Source organism: Nipponia nippon, unplaced genomic scaffold (genome assembly GCF_047370975.1).
Source record: "Nipponia nippon isolate SJK-2023a ecotype South Korea unplaced genomic scaffold, ASM4737097v1 scaffold_1, whole genome shotgun sequence".
In the NCBI taxonomy this organism is placed as follows: Eukaryota; Metazoa; Chordata; class Aves; order Pelecaniformes; family Threskiornithidae; genus Nipponia; species Nipponia nippon.
The window spans coordinates 102,841,786-102,864,365 of NW_028262290.1; the positions used below are offsets into that span (position 1 = coordinate 102,841,786).

The 22,580-nt window shown below is 39.5% G+C and overlaps 1 protein-coding gene across 15 annotated transcripts in view; it reads left to right on the top strand.

Annotated features, from left to right (window-relative positions):
* The first annotated feature begins 266 nt into the window (after nt 1-266).
* ATP9B (ATPase phospholipid transporting 9B) overlaps nt 267-22,580 on the top strand; it is a 175,229-nt gene continuing 152,915 nt past the window's right edge. For all 15 annotated transcript variants that reach the window (XR_015706407.1, XR_015706409.1, XR_015706405.1 and 12 more), the window contains exons 1-2: nt 267-488; nt 16,088-16,261. Coding sequence is in view for 11 of the 15 variants with exons in the window: in XM_087765007.1 (XP_087621133.1) it covers nt 394-488; nt 16,088-16,261 (269 nt within the window). In the remaining 4 variants the exon portion in view is untranslated. The remainder of the gene's footprint in view (nt 489-16,087; nt 16,262-22,580) is intronic.

The following is a 22,580-nucleotide window of genomic DNA, read 5'->3' on the forward strand; positions in this document are numbered from 1 at the left end:
GAAGGCTGGGGGAAGCCCAGCCCCCCGCACCCCCGACCAGCACGCACAGGGCGCGACCCAACCGCCACCAACGGCCGCGCCCCGCGCGCGCCTCTCCTTCGGGCGCAGCCCCTGCCCGCCCCGCCCCCTCCGCGGGGCTCCGCCCCTTTGTTTACCCCGAGGCCCCGCCCCGCTGGCCCGCCCTTCCTCCTGGCGTCAGCTGGATGTGGTCGTGACGTCAGGGGTCGCGGCCGCGCCTCGCGGGCGGCGGGGGCGAGGCGGGGCGGGGCGGGAGGAGGAGGAGGAGGAGGAGGAAGAAGAAGAAGAAGAAGAAGAAGAAGAAGAAGAAGAAGAAGAAGGGGGGGGGGAGAAGCGGACGCGGACGGGCGCGAGGCGGAGAGGGGCGCCCCCAAGATGGCGGACCAGATCCCGCTGCACCCGGTGCCGCGCAGCGCCCAGCGGAGAGCGGCCTATTACACCAGCGCCGCCGCGGCGCAGAGGCACAACAGGTACGGGCGGGGGCGGCGCGGCGGGGCGGCTCCCCCCCGCCCCGCATCCCTAACGGCGGGCGGGGCGGTGTGCGCCCCTCGCCCAGCCCCGTTGCCCTGCGGGGCTCCGGGACCGCCTGCCCGTTCCGTGGGGAGGGCGGGAAGCGGTGACGGCCCCCCTGCAGGCCGAGAAGGGGGGTGGCGGCAGCCCCTGGCTCCTCCAGGCCTCCGCGGTCCGGGCCGGCCCCCTCGGCCTCCGGTGGGGGAGCGCGTCCCGCTCTTCCCTTCGCCCGGCGGCGGGGCGCCGGGCCGGGCGGCGGTGGCGGCGGCGGGTGGTGCCGCAGAGCCCCGGGGGAGGATGCGCAGGGCGCCCTCGGCCCTGCCGCTGCCGGCGCCGGCTCCGCGCCCGCAGGTGCGGCCTTGGCTCCCCCGGCCCCGCGGGCCGCCGCCTGCAACTCCGCGCAGCTCGGGTCCCCTGCCGGTAGTTTACTTAGGGGCGGGATGCCCGCGTTGGGTGGCTTATTTGGGCGTCGCTAGTCAATGCGCTGTGAGGTAGTTCTTGTGTATTAGCGTGGAAAACGTTCTTCAATGTAAGAATTAACTCGGAATTTCTTGAAATGTGCTATACTGGGGGTCAAGCGATTTGAAGCAGCCAGTTTAAAGGTCTGCCGTCAAATAAAGTTTTCAGGCAAAGACTGAATGTTTCTTTGCTTCCCATTATTCTGAATAATTTCTAGGTATACTGTTGTGAGCAAGGAGAAACTTTGCTCCATAATTTTGGCATGTCCGTTGGACAACACTCCCACAGTGGAAGATACAATTATAGTTAGTTGTTTCAGGGTTTTTGCTCTTCTCTTGTTTTTTGTAGAACACTGGTTGTGGACACAAGGGCTGGAGGGAGCAGTTGTAGGATCTGAAGTAAATGGGCTTACTGAAAACAGAATAGTTGGTGCTGTTGTTCAAATACAGTGATAAACATGTTTCATCATGAATAAAATGTATTTACTTCTTTGTCTGAATGGAATAACTAACAGAAAAAGTAGTTTAAAACTGTGCAAAATAGGTTAGGCTTAAATTATGTTGTCTTGATTCTTAAACAAGATAAATATTTTTTACGAACATTCACGAGCTTGTAGGACAGTCTGCCATAGTAGTAGTTTTCTCTATCTTGCTAATACTTGAATGTCTGACAACTTGTAGTAGGCTTGTCCTCTGTTTTGAGGTAGGGCAGTGTTATCATCATCATCATCCCTGTTCCTCGGAGAATTGAAGCAGGGGAAGCTCTTTCTGGAATCTGTAAGCTTCTCAGTAGGTGTTGTGCTTTGGAAGAAAAAGGGAAGACGGAGGATTATGTTGGCAAAACCTTAGCCCAGACCACGAAAGGTATCGGGTGGTTCTATTGTAGGTTACCCAGGAGTGTTTTGGTGATTTGAAAAATGCTATAGATATGATGGATTGAGTTCATAAATCAGGTAGATACATAAGTTTATTGAAGGTATGTTTGCGGGCAGTACAGTTATTCATAGAAACTGTTTAAACCTGGCTTTATAAGCAGATTTGGCAAGCTGTAAGATCTAGCCAGGAACTACCGATTCATTACAGATCTGCATCTTCCCCTCTGTCTTGTTTGATCAACATCACTCTCCAAAGATTGTGGATTAAATCCCTTCTAGTTTAGATGACATCTTTCAGAGTTAGTCTTTCATAATCTACGTGTTTCTCGAGTGTAGGATGTATTTAACTTACTGATCCTCCACACAAATTATCATCTCTGATTTTCATTACTTTTGTTCAACTAGTTATGGGTTTACAAAACCTTTAAAAGTTGACAGGCACGTTTATTGTTTCTTTATTTTGATGACTTGATTAAATAAATTGCTCTTTTGAGCTCTCAGAATTAGAATACATGTACCAACCTCTTCACTCACTTTAATTCTTTATATTTTTCTTAAGGTGAGTTGAGTAGGTTGGTCGTTCTCCTTCAAGAATACCATGCCCTGGATTTGTGAGAGCACCTGTTGCATACTTTGGAAGGTGTCCTATGGACCTGTAACAAAAGCATCAGAATGCCTGTGTAGGTTCTTGTGTAAAGTCAAAGAGGAAATATGACAGTGCAGGCGGCTGAACTACAACTCTTAAGACTTATGACACTAAGCTTGTAATTGAACTAGAGCTCCTTTGTCTTTATGAATGATTCATCCTGCTTTTCTAATCCTTATCTTCAGCACAGACTTTGAAGAAGCCTTGCATTCCTGTGGAAACTGCAGCAAAGTTCCTGATGTTGCAGAGACTTAAAGAGTGTTGAAGTCACTGAGGTCTCTGATACGCAGAAAGTTATCACGTCCATATATATCTGTGGATTTTGCCTATAAAAGGGTATAATTCATACTTCCAAAGATCTCTAGAAACAAACAGTGACTAAAATAGAGTTGGTATCTCAGGTTTAATCCAGTACTGTGGTTTCTGGGCCCTCAAGAGTCTTTGACTTGCTGCTGTTTATTTCTTCAGTGAAGAATTTACAGTCTTTTGAAAGTCTTACACACAGATCCTTAACTTCAATGTGGTAGAGTTTTTAACTCAAATTGGTCGCCCTGCTACTGTGCAACATCAGTTAATGCAACTCACCAGTTGCTAACCTTTAATGGCCTCAAGGCTAATTTGTAGGATGACTTCTTTTGCTTGAGCTAAGCGGTCTATAGGAGTCTTTGCCAGTGTTCCAGTAGTTTGCTTTGCAGTGAGGACAAAGACTTTCTCATTCAGTGTTAGTCCTTCATGTGCTTTGTGCTTTTGAGATTATTTTGACAGACTGATAGCATGTATTTTAAAGCTATCCCACATACCAAAGGAAACTTTGATGATACACATGTGAGATTGTACACTTCTGTATAAAATTGTAGCCAGTTAAGAACCAGAAAATGTCCCAGGATGTACTTCATATATAAACATGACAAGATTAATGTATTTTATATATTCACTTTGTATATGTTAAGGCCTGTTTAAAAAGATAATTAAAAATATGTATTAAATGTTACCTGTGGTTCAGTGAACACATGCATCTTGTTCTGCTTTTATTTCTGATGTTTAAGGGCAACTTATTACTTTCGCAGTAGAAATTCAGGTTTTATATCTTCCGTCATCTTTCCCTACCTCAGATGGACAGAAAACTGTTTGCGTGCTACTGTTAGAAACTAGGGAAATCTGTCTTGAAGTAAAAGGTTGGTCATCTTCAAATTAATAAATAAACCTTGGTATTGTTTAATAAATTAAACTTGAATAGTTGTAGAAAGCTTGGGGAAAAAGAGGTGATTGATTCAGCACTTGTTTCAGCACTTTGTCCTTCAGCACGAAGGATCTGTTATCTACAGGAAAAATAGCTGCTGCTTTTTGTTTACATTGTGAAGGGAAGAGAGGACCAGAGAACATCCAGGATCACCTTAAATGCGCAGGGAGACTTAACACGCTTGTTCTCATAGGTTAGACTTGTATTTGTCATCATCAGCCCCAGAGCAATCAACTGCTAAACGCAGGAAGGAAGTTAACTGTGCTGTGCCTGTGTTGTCATGTGAGGTCGATGGAAGGAAAACAAGAAGTCTGGTGGAATTTTGAAGCTGATAAGGAATTAAACAGTAGTCAACCCTCCTTTATCCATAAGCAAAATACCTGGTTTGTTCAGGTGTCCTGCACTTGCTGCTGTCAGCATATGCTTGTATTTGGTCTAACAGGGCTAAGGTATGAGGTGTTGGGACTCCTGAGCTGGTACCAAAAAAATCAGGTCTTACTAGCTGTGTCCGGTATGACAGAAATTCACTGGCATTCCAGCTATTCACAAAGGTGATGTCATGAAAAACACTCACTCACTGGAAGGAATCCTCTTGCATGATTGTTCATAGTATGGGTCAAAGTAGCGTACTTACGGACGGTCACACTAGATACATTAGGTGGGTGCAGTAGGGCAAGCTGTGGAACAGATCAGCTGCTGTGGCTTGTCTCTGCAGTTTGCTCACTGATAGAGCAATTCTCTTTTAGGGCAACAGGCTCTACTGTTATTTTTAAGTTCTCATTCTTTTATATCATTAGTGAAAAAGAAATTACATGGAAGGAAAAAAAAAGAACAAAATAATAGGATAATGTGTCCTTTCTCCAGGTAAATGCAGGGTACTTGTTGCTTAATAACTGGTGGATTGTAGCTTATTTCATGTGAAGTATGTATAATAGGAAAAAAAAATCTATTTCAGGCAAAATGGAATGGAAGTCTGCAGAACTCAAAGTTCACTGAGAATTCACATGCTTCCCTGACACTTACAAGTGTCAAACAAATTTTCATATTATATAGAAAGCAAGATGATTTAATGTAGTCTTGATGTTCTAATGCTTTGCATTTAAACGAAAGCTGTTCCCAGCAATCTTGTAGTCCTTCTGGTTATGATTTCTCAAGGTGTTTGGCTAGGTTTCACAGTGAAGCACCAAAAAAGAGGGGCATGCAAATGTCAACAGATAATACTAGATGCATCTACAGTAATACTGTGGTTTCTTCAATTTCTGACGTTGTCTTAAGCGAGCTTTGTTAAAATACTTTGATATCTGGTGTCTGCTTTCAGTTGTTTTTTTAGAAGCGCATGTTCTAGTTCTGAACTACAGTGTAATTTTAATAGTTCAGATGTTATTCTTCATATTCCAGTGGCAAATTATATGCCAGGTTTTTGACATTTTAAGTGTAATAATTAAGAATAAAAACTTCCCCAAATAACTCAATGTTATTTGCTGAGACCACATAACAATCAGAGCTAATAGAACCTAACATCTCTTGTAGAATGTTGTTTACAGAAAGCTCATAACTTATTTTACTATAACTGCGGGGTCTGGAAAGCCTTGCAAAATGTCTGTAATTGTTAAAAAAATCAAACATTGATATGTGTAGGTAGAGTTTACCTGTTGCATGGGCTAAATGCGGTGATACTTGGTATTTCTTGCAGTTTTTCTACAATGTTGCTAGTTCCTATGAATCTCTTTACCTGGGTACTTCTGGATATTTAGAACAAAAGTTCTTATAATATTTGGGCAGAGTTTTACAGGCTTCATTTTAATCACACTTCCCCCTCACACACCTGTTAATTGAATGGCTCTACATATTTCATACTGAAAATGATTTTGAAAATGACACATGAACCTGAAGGATTGACACTATTGACATTAATTTGAATTTTAATATATATTCTGTGACAAAGCATTCTGAAGATGGAACTGAATTTACTTTTGAACATTTATGTTTTAAAACTGCTGTTGCAAAGTGACAGTAACTTCAGTGTTTGAAGAAGACTGCTTCTGTTGTTTGACCAGAAGCAATAAATTGTTTAGTCCAGGAACATAAACTGTAAATGTTTGTTACTTCTTTTGTAGAAATAGCATTGCTAATGCTATTCATCCTACTACTCGGGACGTGGTCACAAACTCCTAAAAGTTAAGCAACTGTGGGAGTGTGCAGGAGTGGGTACTGCTTGTTAATTGCCTGCACGTGTACTGGCACACTTGTGCTTGCTTGTGGAGAAAGCTCGTAACTTCATCCTGGTTCCTATGACGCTTTATTTAAATCAGAGCCCCTGTCCTGTCTTTTTTTTCCCTCTGTGGCATGCATACAGAGCTGGCAACTAGGTGGACGCACCATTACAGATTAGTCTAACCCACTTCTCTGTAGGACAGAAATTTTCTTTGCTGGAAGTAGCAACTCAAAGTGAGATGTATTGGTTGTTACTGTGATACCAAATGTTACAGGTTCAGCCCATACTTGCTCGAAGCGTCATGAACTCTGAACAACCAAAAGTGGTATTCCTGATAAGCGTTTTACGTTACAGCTACTAATACATAGATGTTGAAGTGTATTGGAAATGAGAACACATTAAAATACACAGCTTTATGTTATGCTGATATATTCAAATGTTCATTCAAATACACCTCTATCTTTTGTTTTAGCATGAGGAGGAAAGGATCAAATGCGGTGCAAAGAAATCTCTGTAGAATTCTAGTTAGGAGAATTGTCTGTGCTGTTATGCCATTCTTAAAGTAGACCAATCATGTATGTCCTTTTGTTCTTTTTACAGGAGAACTATTGCCCCTCTGTTTTTTACTGATGTCACTTGAAATTCAAAGTGTTTGTTGCAAAGCAAAACTTCTTTTTCATTAAAAAAATTGATGTCACTGTCTTGCAGGACCTGCTGTCCTTTGTCGTTAGCCTTTCCTGAACTGTGGTTTTGGAGAGAGATTCACTGTTGTTGTTTAGAACTATGTCACTGAGTAATTTTTAGGCTGAATCTGAGATGCTGTCTCTTAATTCTGATTCTTCCAACAGAGTTGTTTGCATAGCACCTTTGTACTTGGGATGTTGTATTTGTATACCAGTGGCTGGGTCTGTGTTTTCAAGACTCTCTCAAGTTATAAAGTACCACTAGTTTTTAGAAAAAGAAGATAGCAGTGAATTTTTTTTTAACTTTCTTCTCAACATATGTTCTATGCCCGTTGTTCATATATTCACATTCCTAGATTGTGTGTTGCTTTGTTTGCTGAAGACTTTATTCATAGGTTAATACTGCTTGTTGGACTGGCACCTCATTTAGGATATGTGTCGATTCTGAGATTTTTGCCTGGGACAAAGGTCAAAGTAGTTTGATATATAACTTTTGAAAAATGGCCTTGCCATATGTTAATGCTTTCAGAGCATTTATGCAGTATGTATTGTCATTGTTATTTTAGTTTCTGTGGCTTTTGCTTTTCAGAGCAATCTTTGATTTAATGATGCAGGTAACCATATTACATGCACATAGAGCTGCTCACAAGAGCAACTGTAAAATATTTTTGTGTATAATGACACTTTCATTGGTGTCATATCTGAGAAGTAGTTTGTAGTACTTTGTCTGCAGACATAAATTTTGGTGACATAGGAACTTTAAGTGATTTTAATAATTAATTGCAGTTCTTTGACTTGACATTACCTAGAACTGTGTGTTTGGAAAAAGTAGTCCTTATGTTTTTTTTCTGCACTAGTAATACTCTTTCACACCAAGACAGGTTTATAGACAGTCATAATCTTTTAATATGATTATCCTTATAGTAATTTTCTGATCCGAAGCATTTTAATCATTAGGCAAAAAAATGTTTGAGAACTTCAAATTACTATTGCAAATGATGCTGTCTTTTGCAATGAGCACATGTGACTGTGTGTGCCGTAGAAAAAACTTTGTAAATATATTTCTAAGGTTGTTCATGTTTAAGCTATTATTTTTGCCCTGTATTTGCATGCCTTTCTGGTTTGTATCTGTAGTATCTAAATACAGTGATTTGTGTTGCTTGGGCAGGCATTTGGATTGCTAAGAACAGGGAGAGAAAACAATTGATTGGGCTACAATGTCAATAACAATACCCAGTGACAGTGATAAAATGGTCCCGTTGTTGTGATCAATGACGTACCCTACTAATTAAAAATAGGGTTCTGGTGAATGTAGATGATGTTTCTTCTGGTCCTGCTGTGTATTTAGGTATTTCTGGTACCTATTTGTTAAATACAGAGACTTGCCCATCTTGTCATGGGTTGAAAAAGATCTTATATTAGGATATGTGTAGTGCTTTGTAATGTAAGCAAAGGGGAATAGGGAAGGGTGCTGTTTTTCATGAAGTCTTCATTATGCAGAGCATCTGAATTTGCTTCATCTGTATACAGCTCTGGCAAGAAAGTGTGAGTTAGGAGAGAGAGAAGGTGAATAGCATTCAGAATGTTTGCTTTATGTAAGTGTCTGGTGGAACCTGTAGTTTTAGTATCTGTGATTTTAAGCAATTTTTGATAAGCTACTGGTGAAAGGGAGCTGCCTTGGTAATAACTATATAGTCTGCTTTTAGACCTTTATCTCAACAGATGTAAGGGTTTTTCCCCTTAGTTTTGCATGGCAGAAGATGCCAGCTTGCCTTTTTTTTTTAATTGTAGTAGTTGATCAAAAATGCTGCCTTGTGTTTTTCCAGTATATCTCTCTGCATCATTTGTAAAAGGCTGGGGGCAACTTGATTTATTTGTTCTTATTGCGGTAAATATTATTCATCTCACTGACACACTCAGCAATAAACTTGCCTGCATAGAGTAGAAGTACTTTTTCCTTCTGTCTATTTTGTTGTCCAATGGATAAACATGCACTATGATGGGAGTGTTGTAATAGGTTTTTAAAGATCCCGTTATGCAAGTACACGAAAGCAAAGTTAACTATTGAAACTGGATATAAACATTCAGCTCTACAAATCTTCAGCTTCCTTAAAAGCTGTCCCGATGTCTGGGTTTTGTTTTTTAGCTGTTGAAATACTGTGGTTAGTGTCGTCATCTGTGTAGATATCTCTGACACACCCGTCCCTGATAATGCATATAAATTTGTAATAGGATTATTTTGTATGTGTGTATGTATTTTTTAGGCCAGGACTTGGGTTCAGAGACTTCCCAAGTATTACTTGATGAGGGGTGCACTTGCATTAGAGGCACAACTAAAGCTAAATAGGGACAAATAGTAGCAAGCCCTAATCAATTGTAAAAACTTCTGAAATAGCTTTTCTGTGTTTTGGAGGGAGAGGTTAAAGGAAATTCTTTAAATTTCATGCACTTACTGTAGGAAATTCTTCCATTTTCCACTTCTGTTATAATCTGGGAACAACATTATTGCTCTGTAGTTTAACTGTATTTACTGCTGTGTAAAGCATAGAGATATTTGAAATTAGGGGGGAAAAAGTAGCTTCCACTCTTTAGAAATGCAGAAGAATATTTGAAGAAAAAAAAAAAGTATTTGTAATTTGATTTTTATCAGGTAGCTTCTAGCAAAGCAATCTGTTTTACGGACACACTGGATATTTGAATAAGAGGAGCAGTTATATGAAAAAACGTTGTATACTTATAATCATGGTTATGGATGAACGTATATTTCTTAATAAAATTTTTCCTGCTGCTGTGCAGAGTTTCCTGGGATTTTTTTCTTTGTCAGCGGACAGGATCTGAACAGTTATGTCAGTGATACAGGCAGCCTACAGCAGTTGCTGCTGTGGTGGTTTGTCCTTTAAGAAATAATTCTTGCTCTTTACATAAATATGCCCGTCCCTTTCTTCATGATTCCTCCTACTGCATCTCTACAATTTGGCAGTCTCCTTTATCCTCAGACTGGGAAGGTGTTCACCTAGGTTAACCCTTGGAGAAGTTATCGGAGGCAGAGCAGGATATGTCTGACAGAGATGGTGCTGCTTACTCCCTCGGTTTTTCCTCTGCCCGTGACCAGAAGCAGAGGGAGTCGTGTGGCTGGCAGCAGCCACTGAGCCAAATCGCCAGTGCTCGGTGGGATGGGACATGGTCGCAGTGGCAAGTGGTGGTAGCTTAACTGCCAGTAACTGGTCTTTCTCAGCTTTTCTACTCACGTGCTCAGCTGGAACTTCTTCCACTGCCGCGTCTCTTCCATGCTACTCTGCATCCCATAGCCATCTCCTACGTCCAATTCCTGGGTAGACTCGTGGCCACGCATTCCTTTTCCCTCCCTCGCTAGGTTTGAGAAATACTGCTTTAAGACATCAGCTTTGTTTTTCCTTCTTGTGAATTATGTTATGTAGCACAAGTGATAGGTGACAAGGAAACAGTATTTATGCAGTATCTGACACAGTGCTTCTGTCCTACCTGGGTCTTTTAAGCAGGCAGGTAGAAAAATCCATCATAGATACTGCTTCTGCATTTGTCAAGTGAGTAAAACCAGAAAAACATGCAGTCGCGGTTGCCCTGCCCCTTGCACCTCCCTGCTGCACCCTTGAACATTGCTCTTTTAGAACAATGGAAAGCCAGCAGAAAATACAGAAATAATTACAGATCTAAATAGGTAGTCAGATTAGATTTAAATGAATTAAAATGGTTTCCATTACCAGTTATGGCACCCATGGAACTCTGCAGCCGCATCTACTCTGGCAAACAGCCATCAAAGTGGAATGATGTAGGTACAGGTGACGTGAGGCATCATTTTCACAGCTGATGTTTATACCAAAATTTAATTTAGAAGTATTTATTGTACATGGTTTCCTTTCACTTAAATCTGTTAAATGATATTCCTAATAGTCATATTTTGTTGAAAGTTGTTTAATATTAATATTCCTTTTTCCTTAGGAAACCATATTTTTGTCAGGATAGTTGTCTTCATACCTGATTTAGTAGCACTCATGCTGAGAGTTTTGATGTCTTCACTCTGGCTTCTTTATTCATGTTGCTTTCAGTGCTTCCCTATTTTAATAAAAGTTTCTAGGATTATACTTAATTGATTTGTCACTCAAGGAAAATCAGCACTTCAAGCAATTAAGTGCAGAAAAATACTAGGTAACAAAGGCATAAAGATTTTTGTCCTCATCCTAGTTATGAAAAATCCATTATTCATTATCTTATTGTTTTTAAATACTGAAGTACAATTTTCCAACACAATAGCAAAATTGCTTTTGAAACAGAATAAATTGCTTGCCCGTTCAGAGGCTGTATTTTGAAGTCAGGATTACTAAACATGATGGTGCTTATGCTCATTATCTTCACTACTTGGTGAAGCTCCATATTTAAAAGTGCAAACCTAGATACTGATTGTGGGGAAAAAAAATATTTGTTTATAATATAATGGCAAAAAAACCTTAAAGAAATTATGATTAGAACATCAACGTACTTTGCAAATATTACCACATTTGCAAGAGTAGACTTAAATATTATGCATGTCTCTGAATGTGTTTCTCAGCCAAGTCTCTCTCCCATAATTCTTTTGCATTAGTGTGTTCCTTCAAGAGAGACTCTTTAACCATGTTTGCTGTGTTACCTTTGTACGTAGAGGATATTATTTTCTGAATCAGATACTTCTTAACTTTGTCCAGAAGTAAAAGGAATCTGTTACTTTGCAATATCTTGCTGTGTACTCCAGTACAGCTAGCAGATTGTGATTTCACTGGATGGTGTTTCAAATACACTATTAATTGTTTGCATGTCTAAAAGCAAAACACAATGCAACGGAAAGCTCCAAATTAAAACCGTGATAATGTAACTTGCAAATTTAACCTGGAGAGATTACAAAAGCATTGAATATGAATCTATTTAAACACAGGCCTGCCTTACTGCAAGTCTTAGCATAAAGTAATGTCTTAAGTTTTTTCTAAGCAGTGGTTTTATTGTCTAGTGTTAAAATTAATCTATTCTGAGAGTAATCCATATAATTTGGTATAATATACATGTTAACCTGTAATAACTGCTCTGTTTTGGGAAGAGAATTTTTTGTGTAGTGTTTTTTCTTAATGATGGTTGATAGTAATGGGAATGGAAAACATAGTGCCAGATTGCTGTATTAAACTAAACATCAGATGCAGCTTTTTGCAAGTAGCATCATTTGTGAAGATCAAGTTTTTCATGTTTGTTTTAAACTGTATTTTTCTGGCATCCAAGAAGGTTAGTAACTGCTCTAATATATTCCTGTATACAACAGGGCACAACACAGAAAATCTAGGGGAAAAGAAAATGGTTTCAGATTTTTGTATTAAATATACAGTAAGTTGAGAACATGCAAATCCAGTGATGGCGCTTTTTCATGCTTAGTCCTGGTGTTTGCAATGTTACTTTCTTCTTAAAATATTGGGTTTGTCTGTCAAGATTTTGGACTGAATACTGCTCAGGGTGCTGTTCTGTGTCAGCACAACTCCCCCCTGCTCAAGCAGGGCCACCTAGAGCTGGTTGCCCAGGACCATGTCCAGACAGCTTTTAAACATCTCCAAGGATGGAGATGCCACATCCTCCCTGGACAACCCTTGCCAGTGCTCAGTCATCATCATGGTAAAAAAGTATTTGCTGATGTTCAGACAGCACCTCCTGTGTTTCAGTTTGTGCCCATTGCCTCTCATCCTGTGACTGGGCACCACTGAAGAGAGTCTGGCACAATCTTCTTTGCAACATCCATTCAGGTATTTATAGACATTAATAAGATCCTGCCCATGCCTTGTCTTCCCCAAGCTGAACAGTCCTAGCATTCTCAGCCTTTCCTCATAGGAGAGATGCTTGGGTCCCTTAATCTTCTTCACGGCCCTTCATTGTACTCTCTCCAGTATGTCCGTGTCTCTCTTGTACTGAGGAGCCCAGAAGTGGACACAGGAGTCTAGTGTGTGGCCTCACCAGTGCTGAGCAGAGGGGAAAGATCTCCTCCCTTGACCTGCTGGCCTGGTGACTTTGCCTAACACAGCCCAGGATACCGGTAGCTTTCTTTGCAGCACAGGTACATCGCTGGTGTATGTTCAACCTGGTGTCCACCAGGATCCCTAGGTCATTTTCTGCCAAGCTGCTTTCCAGCTGGGTGGCCCCCAGCATATGCTGGTGTGCGGGGTGGTTTTTCATCAGGTGCAGGACTTTGCATTTCTCCTTTCTGAACTTCCTGAGGTTCCTGTCAGCCCATTTCTCCAGCCTGTCAGGTTTGTGCTGGGTGGCAGCATGCCCATCTGGCCTATCAGACAGTCATTCCAGTTTTGTTATCTGCAAACTTGCTGAGGGTGTGCTCTGCCCCGTCCTCCACATCACTAAAAGATGCTATACAGGACTGGACCCAGTATGGACCCCTGTGGGGTACACTGTTAGTTACAGGCCTCCAGCTAGACTTTGTGCCACTGGTGACTACCCTCTGGGTCTGGCTGTTCAGCCAGTTTTCAGTCCACCTCGCTGTCTGCTCATCCAGCCCCTGCATCAACAGCTTGTTTATGAGGATTTTAGGGGAGACAGTATCAAAGGCCTTACTGAAGTCCAAGTAGACACTATCTACTGCTCTCTCCTCATCTACCAGGCCGGTCATTTCATAGTAGAAGTTTATCAAGTTGGTCAAGCATGACTTCCCCTTGGTGAAGCCGTGCTGACTACTCCTGATGACTTTCTTGTCCTTCATGTGCCTGGAAATGGTTTCCAGGGTGAGCTGCTCCATCAGCTTCCCAGGCATGGTGAGGCTGACAGGCCTGTAGTTCCCTGGGTCCTCCTTCCTGCCCTCCTTGAAGATAGGAGTGATATCTGCTTTCCTCCAGTCTTCAGTCACTTCTCCCAGTTGCCAGGATTGATCAAAGATTATTGAAAGTGGCCTCACAATGACATCTGCCAGTTCCCTCAGCATTCATGGGTGCGTCCCCTGAGGGCCCATAGGCTTATATATATCCAGTGTGCTTGAGTGTTCCCTGACCTTATCCTCATCTTCCTTGCTTCACCCGTTCCCTGTGCTCTCTGAGATCTGGGACTCCTGAAAGCCAGTCTTGCTAGTAAAGACTGAGGCAAAGGCAGCACTCAGTACCTCAGCCTTTTCCATGTCCTTTGTAACCAGGTCCCCTGTCTCATTCAGCAATGAGCCCACATTTTCCCTAGTCTTCCTTTTGTCACCTGTGTACTCAACAGACTTCTTGTCTTTGACATCCCATGGCCCATTCCATTTGGGCTATAGCTTTCCTAGCTTGGTCCCTGGATGCTTGGACAATGTTTCTGTATTCCTTTCAGGTTACCTGTCCTTACTTCTGCTCTCTGTGTGCTTCCTTTTTGTGGCTGAGTTTGGACAGGATGAACAAGGAGCTCCTATTGGGCCTCCTGGCATTTTTGCCTGACTTCTATTCATTGGGATCGAGCTCTCTTGAGCTTGGAAGAGCAGATCCTTGAATACTAACCAGCTTTTTTGGGCCCCTCTTCCCTCCAAGGCCTTATCCTGTGGGAGTCTTCCAAGCAGTTCTTGACCACATCTGTTCTCCTGAAGTCCAGGGTTGTGAGCTTGATTGCCACCCTCCTCCCTGCCCGCAGGATCCTGAACTCCTCTATCTCATGGTCACTGCAGCCAAGGCTGTGTTTGACCTTCACATCCCTAATGAGCCCCTCCTTGCTTGGTGAGTATGAGGTCCAGCAGACCACCTCTCCTCGTTGGCTCCTCCAATTACTTGAAGGAGGAAGTTGTCAAATCATTGCAGGACCCTCCAGGATTGCTTATGTCCTTTTGTGTTCTCCCTCCAGCAGATATCAGGGTGGTGGAAGTCCCCCATGAAGACTAGGGCCTATGAACGTGAGGCTGTTCCTATCTGTCTGTAAGAGGCCTCATCTTCTTGTTCTTCCTGTTCAGGTGATGTGTAGCAGGCACCCACTATAATGTCACCTTTACCTGTCTTCTCTTTAATCCTAACCCAGAAGCTCTCAGTTGGGTCCTCATCCATCCCCAGGCAGAGCTCCATGCACTCCAGCTGCTCTTTCACATAAAATGAATGGATTTTTGGTTTTGTTAATTACTGTTTTTATATAGATTGTTTTTACGTTGCTGTGGGGGAAATGGGACAGTCCCAGGACACACATTGTAAGAGATGACTGTACAATACAGCTTCATAAAAATCAAACCTACTGATTCTGTGCCAAACACTCATAATTTTTTTTGTGACTCAATCCTTTTTCTTGTTTTGCTTTTTGTGGTGTGTGTTTGTTTTTTTGTTTTTTTTTTTTTCCCTCCTGAGCTCTAGGAATTATTCTTGCACTGGGAGTAGTGGAGAATAATTTCAAGGTAGATAAATTACAGATTACACAAAGAATAGATTGATGGTAGTCTACTAGTCTTCGGAACTGTAAAGTATTTCCGAAATTTTAAAAATGCATATGCAGAATATCTTTTGATTTATTCTGGTCAGATACTTTTTTCATCAGCTATTCCTCTTTAAAGACTGCTTAACTACCATTACCAATAGTATTGAGTAATATTTTTATATATTTAAAAGTTTTTGCTTTTGTGTTCAATATCCTTATTAGTCCTTTTAATAGTCTGTGAAAGGAAACCTGAGTAATAGTGCAGTTTCTTTCAGTCATCTTCCCCATGGTATAAAAATATGAACTGAATAAGATACTCAATTTACATGCACTTAGGGGAATTTTCTTATCGAATATTCCAGTGTTTTGTCTTGGCATAAAAAGCATTCCAGAAATGTAAAATTGAAGAATAGTTTCTGGAGAGGAAAGGACCGCTGTTAGCTTAGTGTTGTTTCCATAGGTCCCACAGGCAAATCTGTTTTGACTCACTGAATGCTTTTGTGTAGAATTATAAAAGGAATTATAATGTTTTAGTAATTAAAACTAAGATACTGATGGGTTGTGCAGAAAGCGTGACTCAAATAGAGGCCTGCGTGCACAGGAAGAGACATCAGGAAAGCAAGTTGAAGAAGCTCAGTGGAAATATGAAGTCTGTACTTCTATGCAAACTCAGTCATTTGCATCTGCTATAAAGTTTTGTTGAGTAAATTGTTTTTAACAAAATCTTATAAAGCATCCTTTGAAAAGTATGAAGTTGCAGCTCTGTATGTACAAATTATATAAGAAACAGGAATTTCCCTGGAATGATTTATACTATGATTGACAATGATTGATTGCAGGCCTTTTTGCTGTATTAGACATTTTAAACTCAAATCAGAATATCTTGTTGATGTGTTAGTACAAATACTTGAAACGTTTAGATGAAAATCTCTCTCTCATAAAATTCCATATGGCAAAAATTAACATAACTTTAGGAGATTCCTCGTAATAAAAAATAATGTATTGGCTATTTAGTGTTTTTATTTCATTTTGCCAGGTACCAAGTGGAAGATGAGTCCTCTCATTTGGATGAAATGCCATTAATGATGTCAGAAGAAGGCTTTGAAAATGATGAGAGTGATTACCATACTCTACCAAGAGCCAGAATTTCTCAGAGAAGAAGAGGCTTAGAATGGTTTATCTGTGGTGGCTGGAAGTTCCTTTGCACTAGGTTTGTTGCATACCAGTACTTTTTATTAAACTATTAAATGAATTAAGTAAATAGTAACTGTGTATTGTGTGATATGTGCAGAGTACGGGAACACAATAATTTGCTTGTCATGCACCTTTTGATTCCTTTGCCTGCATTTTCCCTACTAGGACATTACCAGCAGCTAATAAAAAAGGTTCTGAAAAGCTGCTGCTGTATATTTCTCTGCTTTGCTGACTTGCAAGAAAAAGAGAGGCTTTTAAGAGAGATCATGTACTAAACTTGTACTAGTCTGAGGTCCATAATATGGCATATAAGCCTGGTCCTCACTTCTATGCAAAACCACATCAGGGTAGAGGGGTTAAAACTTTCTTTTACTTTTGAGGGCATTAGTGTGTTACGTTGAAAATATATAAATTTTATTGATGTTGCTGAAAAGAAAAAGCAAATTCATTAACTAGTGATTAGTTAACACTTCAACTTTAAAGGTTAAAGAATACGTGTAACTGATGGCCTTGGAGTGAATTACAGCTGGAATTGGCTCTTGTGATTTGGTTATTATTTAGAATAATTTTTGTGCTAATAATAGAGCAGAGTTTAGCACAAATATTATTCTATGCATTTGCCTTGCAATAGTAACTTTCTAATGAATTACTAGCAAATTTGTAAATGTGGAGATTGCTGTTAGGATAATTAAGAATCATGGGTTTTTTCTATCTTGAAGGATAAAATGTGAGAATCAGTCAAGCAAAGTGAGTGGAGAGTTTTCTGTGAACTTAAATGATTAAAGCCTTTTTTGGCAGATGATTTTAGAATTGATTTAGGTAGAAGTCTGCATAGCTGGCTTTCATGGCACTTAATAAATTCCAAGAGGCCTGATGCTGTTGTTTTACCTACAGAAAGCTATATTTGTGCACCTTTAGTTTTGAAATAATTTTGTTATACAGCTTTACTATTTGCAGAAAAATACAATCTGTGTTGATTTATTTTTTTTTTTCTATAATGATTTATCAAAACCTCATGGATTATTAACTTTATTATAGGGAATAAATGTTTGGAAAGTACCAGGAAGGAAGTAAGGTAGCAAAATTTGCAGAAGCACCATTTGTATATGTAAATGACTTTTGGAAGCAATGTTTCTGTTTTTAAGTATTTAAAGAGGCTGTTAATCTTTTGGACATATCTTGAAATTGAGATACCTTTCAAACAATATACTTTAGATAAGTTCAGGTCTTTAAGTACTAGTGAGTATTAGTTACTGTGATTACATTACTGTAAGTTTCATGAAAACAGGTAGACTAGTAAAGACTGTACCCTGTAGCTTCCCTGACAGAGAATTTACAGTGTTTGGACTGAGGCAGGTGATTGCAGGATGAGTTTATGTTGGAACTAATTAACAATCAAAGAGAATGTCACAAGAAAGTGTCATTAATGCTGAGGACTGCAAAACTTCATGTTCTTGCTTGCTTTTTAAAATTGGTAGAAACATCTTAGCTTTAAGTGGAGCTTAAGCCTAGAAACTTTCAAACTTAGAACTTATTAATTAAAATACTTGAGCCATATTTGTGATGAATTTTTGAGAATGAAAAGAGCAAGGAAACTGCATTATGGATTCATTATTTTGCTACGTGTTGTACATATTTTACTGCTAATGTAAGTGTGTAAAAGAAAAGCCCTCACTAAGAAAGAGGACTTAGAGGAGTATGACCTGCTTTGCTGATTTCCTCAACTGAATATGGATACAATAAAGAGTCCATTCAGTCTTGTATTTATACTTAGCGGCATTTTAATCACATTAGTGTTTTCTGTAACAGAACATCATAGCAGATAATTTTCATTTTTCATGGTAAAAATAAAATCTCTATTAAAAAAAAAGACCTCCAGATCCCAGCAGAAGCTTGAAATGTCAGTGGGATATTACCAGGCAGAGGATACTACCAGAAGAAAGGTGCAGACATTTGCTTAGATGAGATGGGGAAAATTAGCTGGAAAGAAGGTGAAATCCCATTGTATCTTACCTACTGGTCCAGTCAGGCTGAATAAAAACCTCAGCTTGGGTGAGCACTTCTGAGTATTTGAATACACATCATGGTGATAGAGAGGTTTCTTCTGGGCCTCTGAGGCTTTATTATTGATAAAAGTCAGGGATGTGCAGTCAGTGTTAAGTTATTCTTTTTGATGGTTTCTCATTGTAATAAAACTTCATGAATTTTTGCTGGGCCCCACAGAATACTAGAGTTTTTGAAATGCCTGTTTGCTGTTCATAAAGTTGCCTAGGATCGTGCAAAAAATCATACAGGAAACCTGGAGGCTACTGTATTGTCATACATGGAGTTATTACTTACACTGTGTAGTAGAAAGAGTTACACTTTTTATGTGGTGTAAAGTACCAGTTCGGGATAGAATTGGGTGTTGATGCCTTCACACTTGAAATGGAGAGGAACATGCGAGAAAACAATTTTCATGTGTGGTGATGGTGGATTATACATGTTATGCAAACAACTGAAACTTATTTCCAGAAGCCAATCTGCATTCTTTTAAGTGTAATGTGAGATTAAATACAGCATAGCAGTCTGAAACCTGTTCAGTTGAACAGAATTTAAAATTTCACTTGTTTTTATGGAAATTAGTATCTCATACCTGAGACTGGGTGAGGTTGAAATCTCAGCTTCCACATCCAGAATTTCCTTTTGTGCTTTAAACTAAATTGTAAATTTTTCAAAGCTGTGACAGAAAGATGAACACAATAAAAGATTAAGCATTTGTCTGGAGCCAAGCTCAGGGGGGCCCCTGATTTCTTCTGGGTTCTCAGTGAAAGTTTTGTGTTTGTGTTCAAAATCACTTTACTTGTTGCAAACAAACAAAACCCCCCATACCCACTAGTTTTTTTTGTCTGTCTTGCATTGTTAGGATTAATCTCACTTTTGTGAGAGGAAGTTTTCCATCTCTTACTTTGCAGCTTTAGGATGTTATATTCTATAGATTTTTGTTGCTACATCACAAACTTACTGTTTAGTTGAAAAAGTTTCACCCTTTTGGCAGGAGCAAATATAGAAGGTTTGACAAAGTTCACTGTATGTTAAAATTGATTGCGTAAAAATCCTTTATTCAGCTTTTAACTTCTGTTTAGACAATAGACTTGTTGATTGGAACTGAATGGCATGAACTTTATTTGCAAATCTTTGCAAACTCTTTAAAGTTTTTACATTTGCAAGAAAAAAATCATAATTAAATCAAATGTTGTCTTTGATTTTGAACAAACTGAAGACTTAATTCAACCAATATAACTTTTAACTTCAGAAACTGCTTATTTCTTGCTTTCATAGCACAGTTAAAAGAAAACTTTGTGATATAGCAGCTGTTTTGTGGCTGTAATCATTTCCCCTTTAACTTACAAATTCTCTTCAAGCTTGTGAAATTATAATGCACATAGATCAATACTCTGGAGTTCTTTGGGCTGGATTGATTTCTTTCTCATGAGATTTACATTCCACTTGTTATCAAAAAACACTTTGTCCCTATGAAAATGGTGCCATTGAATGGCATTTCCATATGAAGTGAAGGGGATATCAAATGCTCGGATTAATTTGGGCTCTAAGATGGCCTGTACGCTTTCAATTAATCTGCAACGCATTTGTTATGCAGAAGCATGGGAAAATGCTGATCTTTTAAGAATGACATGACCACTGTGTTGCTTTTGGCCTGATTACTGAAGCTACCTGTTGAGTACAATAATTACAGTATGTTTTCTTTGCAGAACTAGTTTCTGCTACTTAAAACCTAATAAGGAAAAGCTGACCCTTGCAGACAATATAGAGCGCTTATATTATCTTTCCATTCTGATGAAAATGCTGTTTTGTGAAAGATACTGGCAGTTAAGCTTGTAGGATAAAAGTAATGAAAAGAGAAAATAAAAAAAGCCTTTATTATTGGAGCTGCAGAGTCAGTTGAGACTTTTACTTTAGCTTTTGACTTGGAGAGATAGGCTCTATTTATGAAAAAGTTAAGGGTTCTTATTCAACAGTTACTCCAGTTTTTTTTTTAATATGGCATCAGTTACTAGTATGAAGGCAGTGGTTATTGTTCCTTAAAATAAAAAGTACGTTAGGAAACAGGTTGGTAAAAAGCCATTTAATAGCTATACCTTAAAGTTACTTTATCAATTAATTTCTCCATATATACAATCTGTTGTATTGATACAGGCATCATGGCTTATAGCTACCTTTAGAAAAAGAGCTTTCTGTGCATGTGTTGTATTTTCTAGGCAAGGGCATTTGAAATAAATGCTTAAATCAGTGAACAAGAATGTGATTTTTAATCGCTGAATCCATAGCATAAGGTGTGGTTTTACATTAACGATTTCAGTGTGTCTTGATCATGCTACATCTTACATTATGTTTTTAGAATATTTGAAGGTCGGAGAATGCTATTCTGATTTATCTCCTGATGTTATTTTCATACAAATTTATTGGGTACAAAAATCCCATGAAAGGGTCTATACCCTTGCACAAAAATAGCTTCTGTATTGAGGAATGTTAATTTGAGAACAGATTGAGTGGGTGTTGGGTGTTGATAATCTGAGTTTCAAAAATATCAGGTAGACTTCATTGTTCTTAAAAATCTGAATTAATGTAAATTGATTAGGATTTCAGAGGCCAGCATGTCCACCTCTTAATCTTCCTGTGATGTAACAGTGATTACTGCTGAGACTGTAAATGGCAGAACCTAACTGATTTTTACTTTTAAGGTAGTAAAACTCATCTGAACCATTATGATACTGATTTGGGTATAACCTGCAATATTTCTATCATCTGAGATTTTCTTGCATCTGAGAACTTGTGTTGTTAGCTCTGTGTCAGTCAAATACCTTTTATCAAAGGTATCACAGTTATTTCCCAGTCAGGCAGCATTCTTGTGTTTGTACTTTTTGGCATTTCATAAACTAATGGTCATTATGGCATCTGTTTCAGCTTCTCTGTCAATCTGTAATGGAAAAAGTAGTTTCAAGAAGGGGAAACTCTGTGGCAAGGAAGGCAGTATAATTCAGTTGCTTTAGTCAAATGTTTAATTTTAGCAGTAGAAAAGTCCTCAGTGTCTGACGAAATTATTCTACAAAAGAGACTGTGCCTAGTAAAATGTTCAGTCTGTTTACAGTTTGAATTCAACAACTGATTTAAGCAAAGCAAGATTTCAAAGGCTGTCAGGAAATTTCTGTTTACGGGCTTGTAGACAGAATCTGTCATGCTTGTTCACTTTCCCCAGAAAAAATTATCTTCCTTGGAACTTTTTTGGCCACAGATCTGTCTTGACACTTCTCACTGTACAGCTAAGCTGTCTCTTCCGTTTGTATTGTCCTCTCCACCCCCCTGCCCTGGAAACTAATACGTTTAAAGCTTTAATTCCATGAGCAGTTTTATCAAGTGTAAATCCAAGCTGGCACTAAGTGGAATCCTTCCACCTTCTCCTGCAAGCACATAGCCTGCGTTGTTTCAACTGTTTTTACAGGTTCATAGATTTTAAAGATAAGGGGTGGATCTAACTGAAAATAGTCCCCCTTTTTATTCTGTGTTAGTTTACAGCCAGATCAATTTGTGGATCTGGTTGACCCGTGCAGTTGCATGAGTAGTTGTGTCAGCACAAGGGAAGGGGCAAGAATCCACACCTCTGTTGTGGGAGGAGGGTGGTACTCACCATTTCAGCAGCAGCAGGTTCACAGCCATTAAACTGATTGTGGAACCATGACATGGAAAGACTGCTGTTCATTTTGCTTTAAAGACAAATTTAAGTAACGATCAAGGTAACTTGGTTTTTCAGGCGTGTATGTTACTAAATAACAGGGCTGAATTTTGAATGTTGGTCTGCAACGCTGTTACAATTTTTACAATAGAATAATCCTTTGTCGCTATTTAAAAGGGATGGGAAAAAGTTGCTGAACGGGCTTGTATTTGTAACAAAAATAAAATGCATGTTTACATAGGATCAAACCAAATTGATGTCCATCCCATAGCGATAGCTTCAGGGAGGAAATCTTAAGAATCCCGCATTTAAAATTGAAGTGTTTTAAATGTCAGCTTGTGAGTATTGGTGTAGTGGCATTTCCATAACAAAGTCAATGTTGCTTTGAATGATTTTACTATTGCACAACTTCTAGTTTCTCTTTAAAAAGAGCCTGCAACTTCAAATTCCATTTGTTCTTTGGCAAAATCAGTTTGTAATAGGCCTGGGGTAATGCAAGCTACAGACAAGAACACTTTAAGTGGCACTGTGGTGATGTAAGCTAACTATCAGCCTTCCTTCCTTGCATATTTGTATGTACCATCGTTCTGTATTGTGGAAAAAC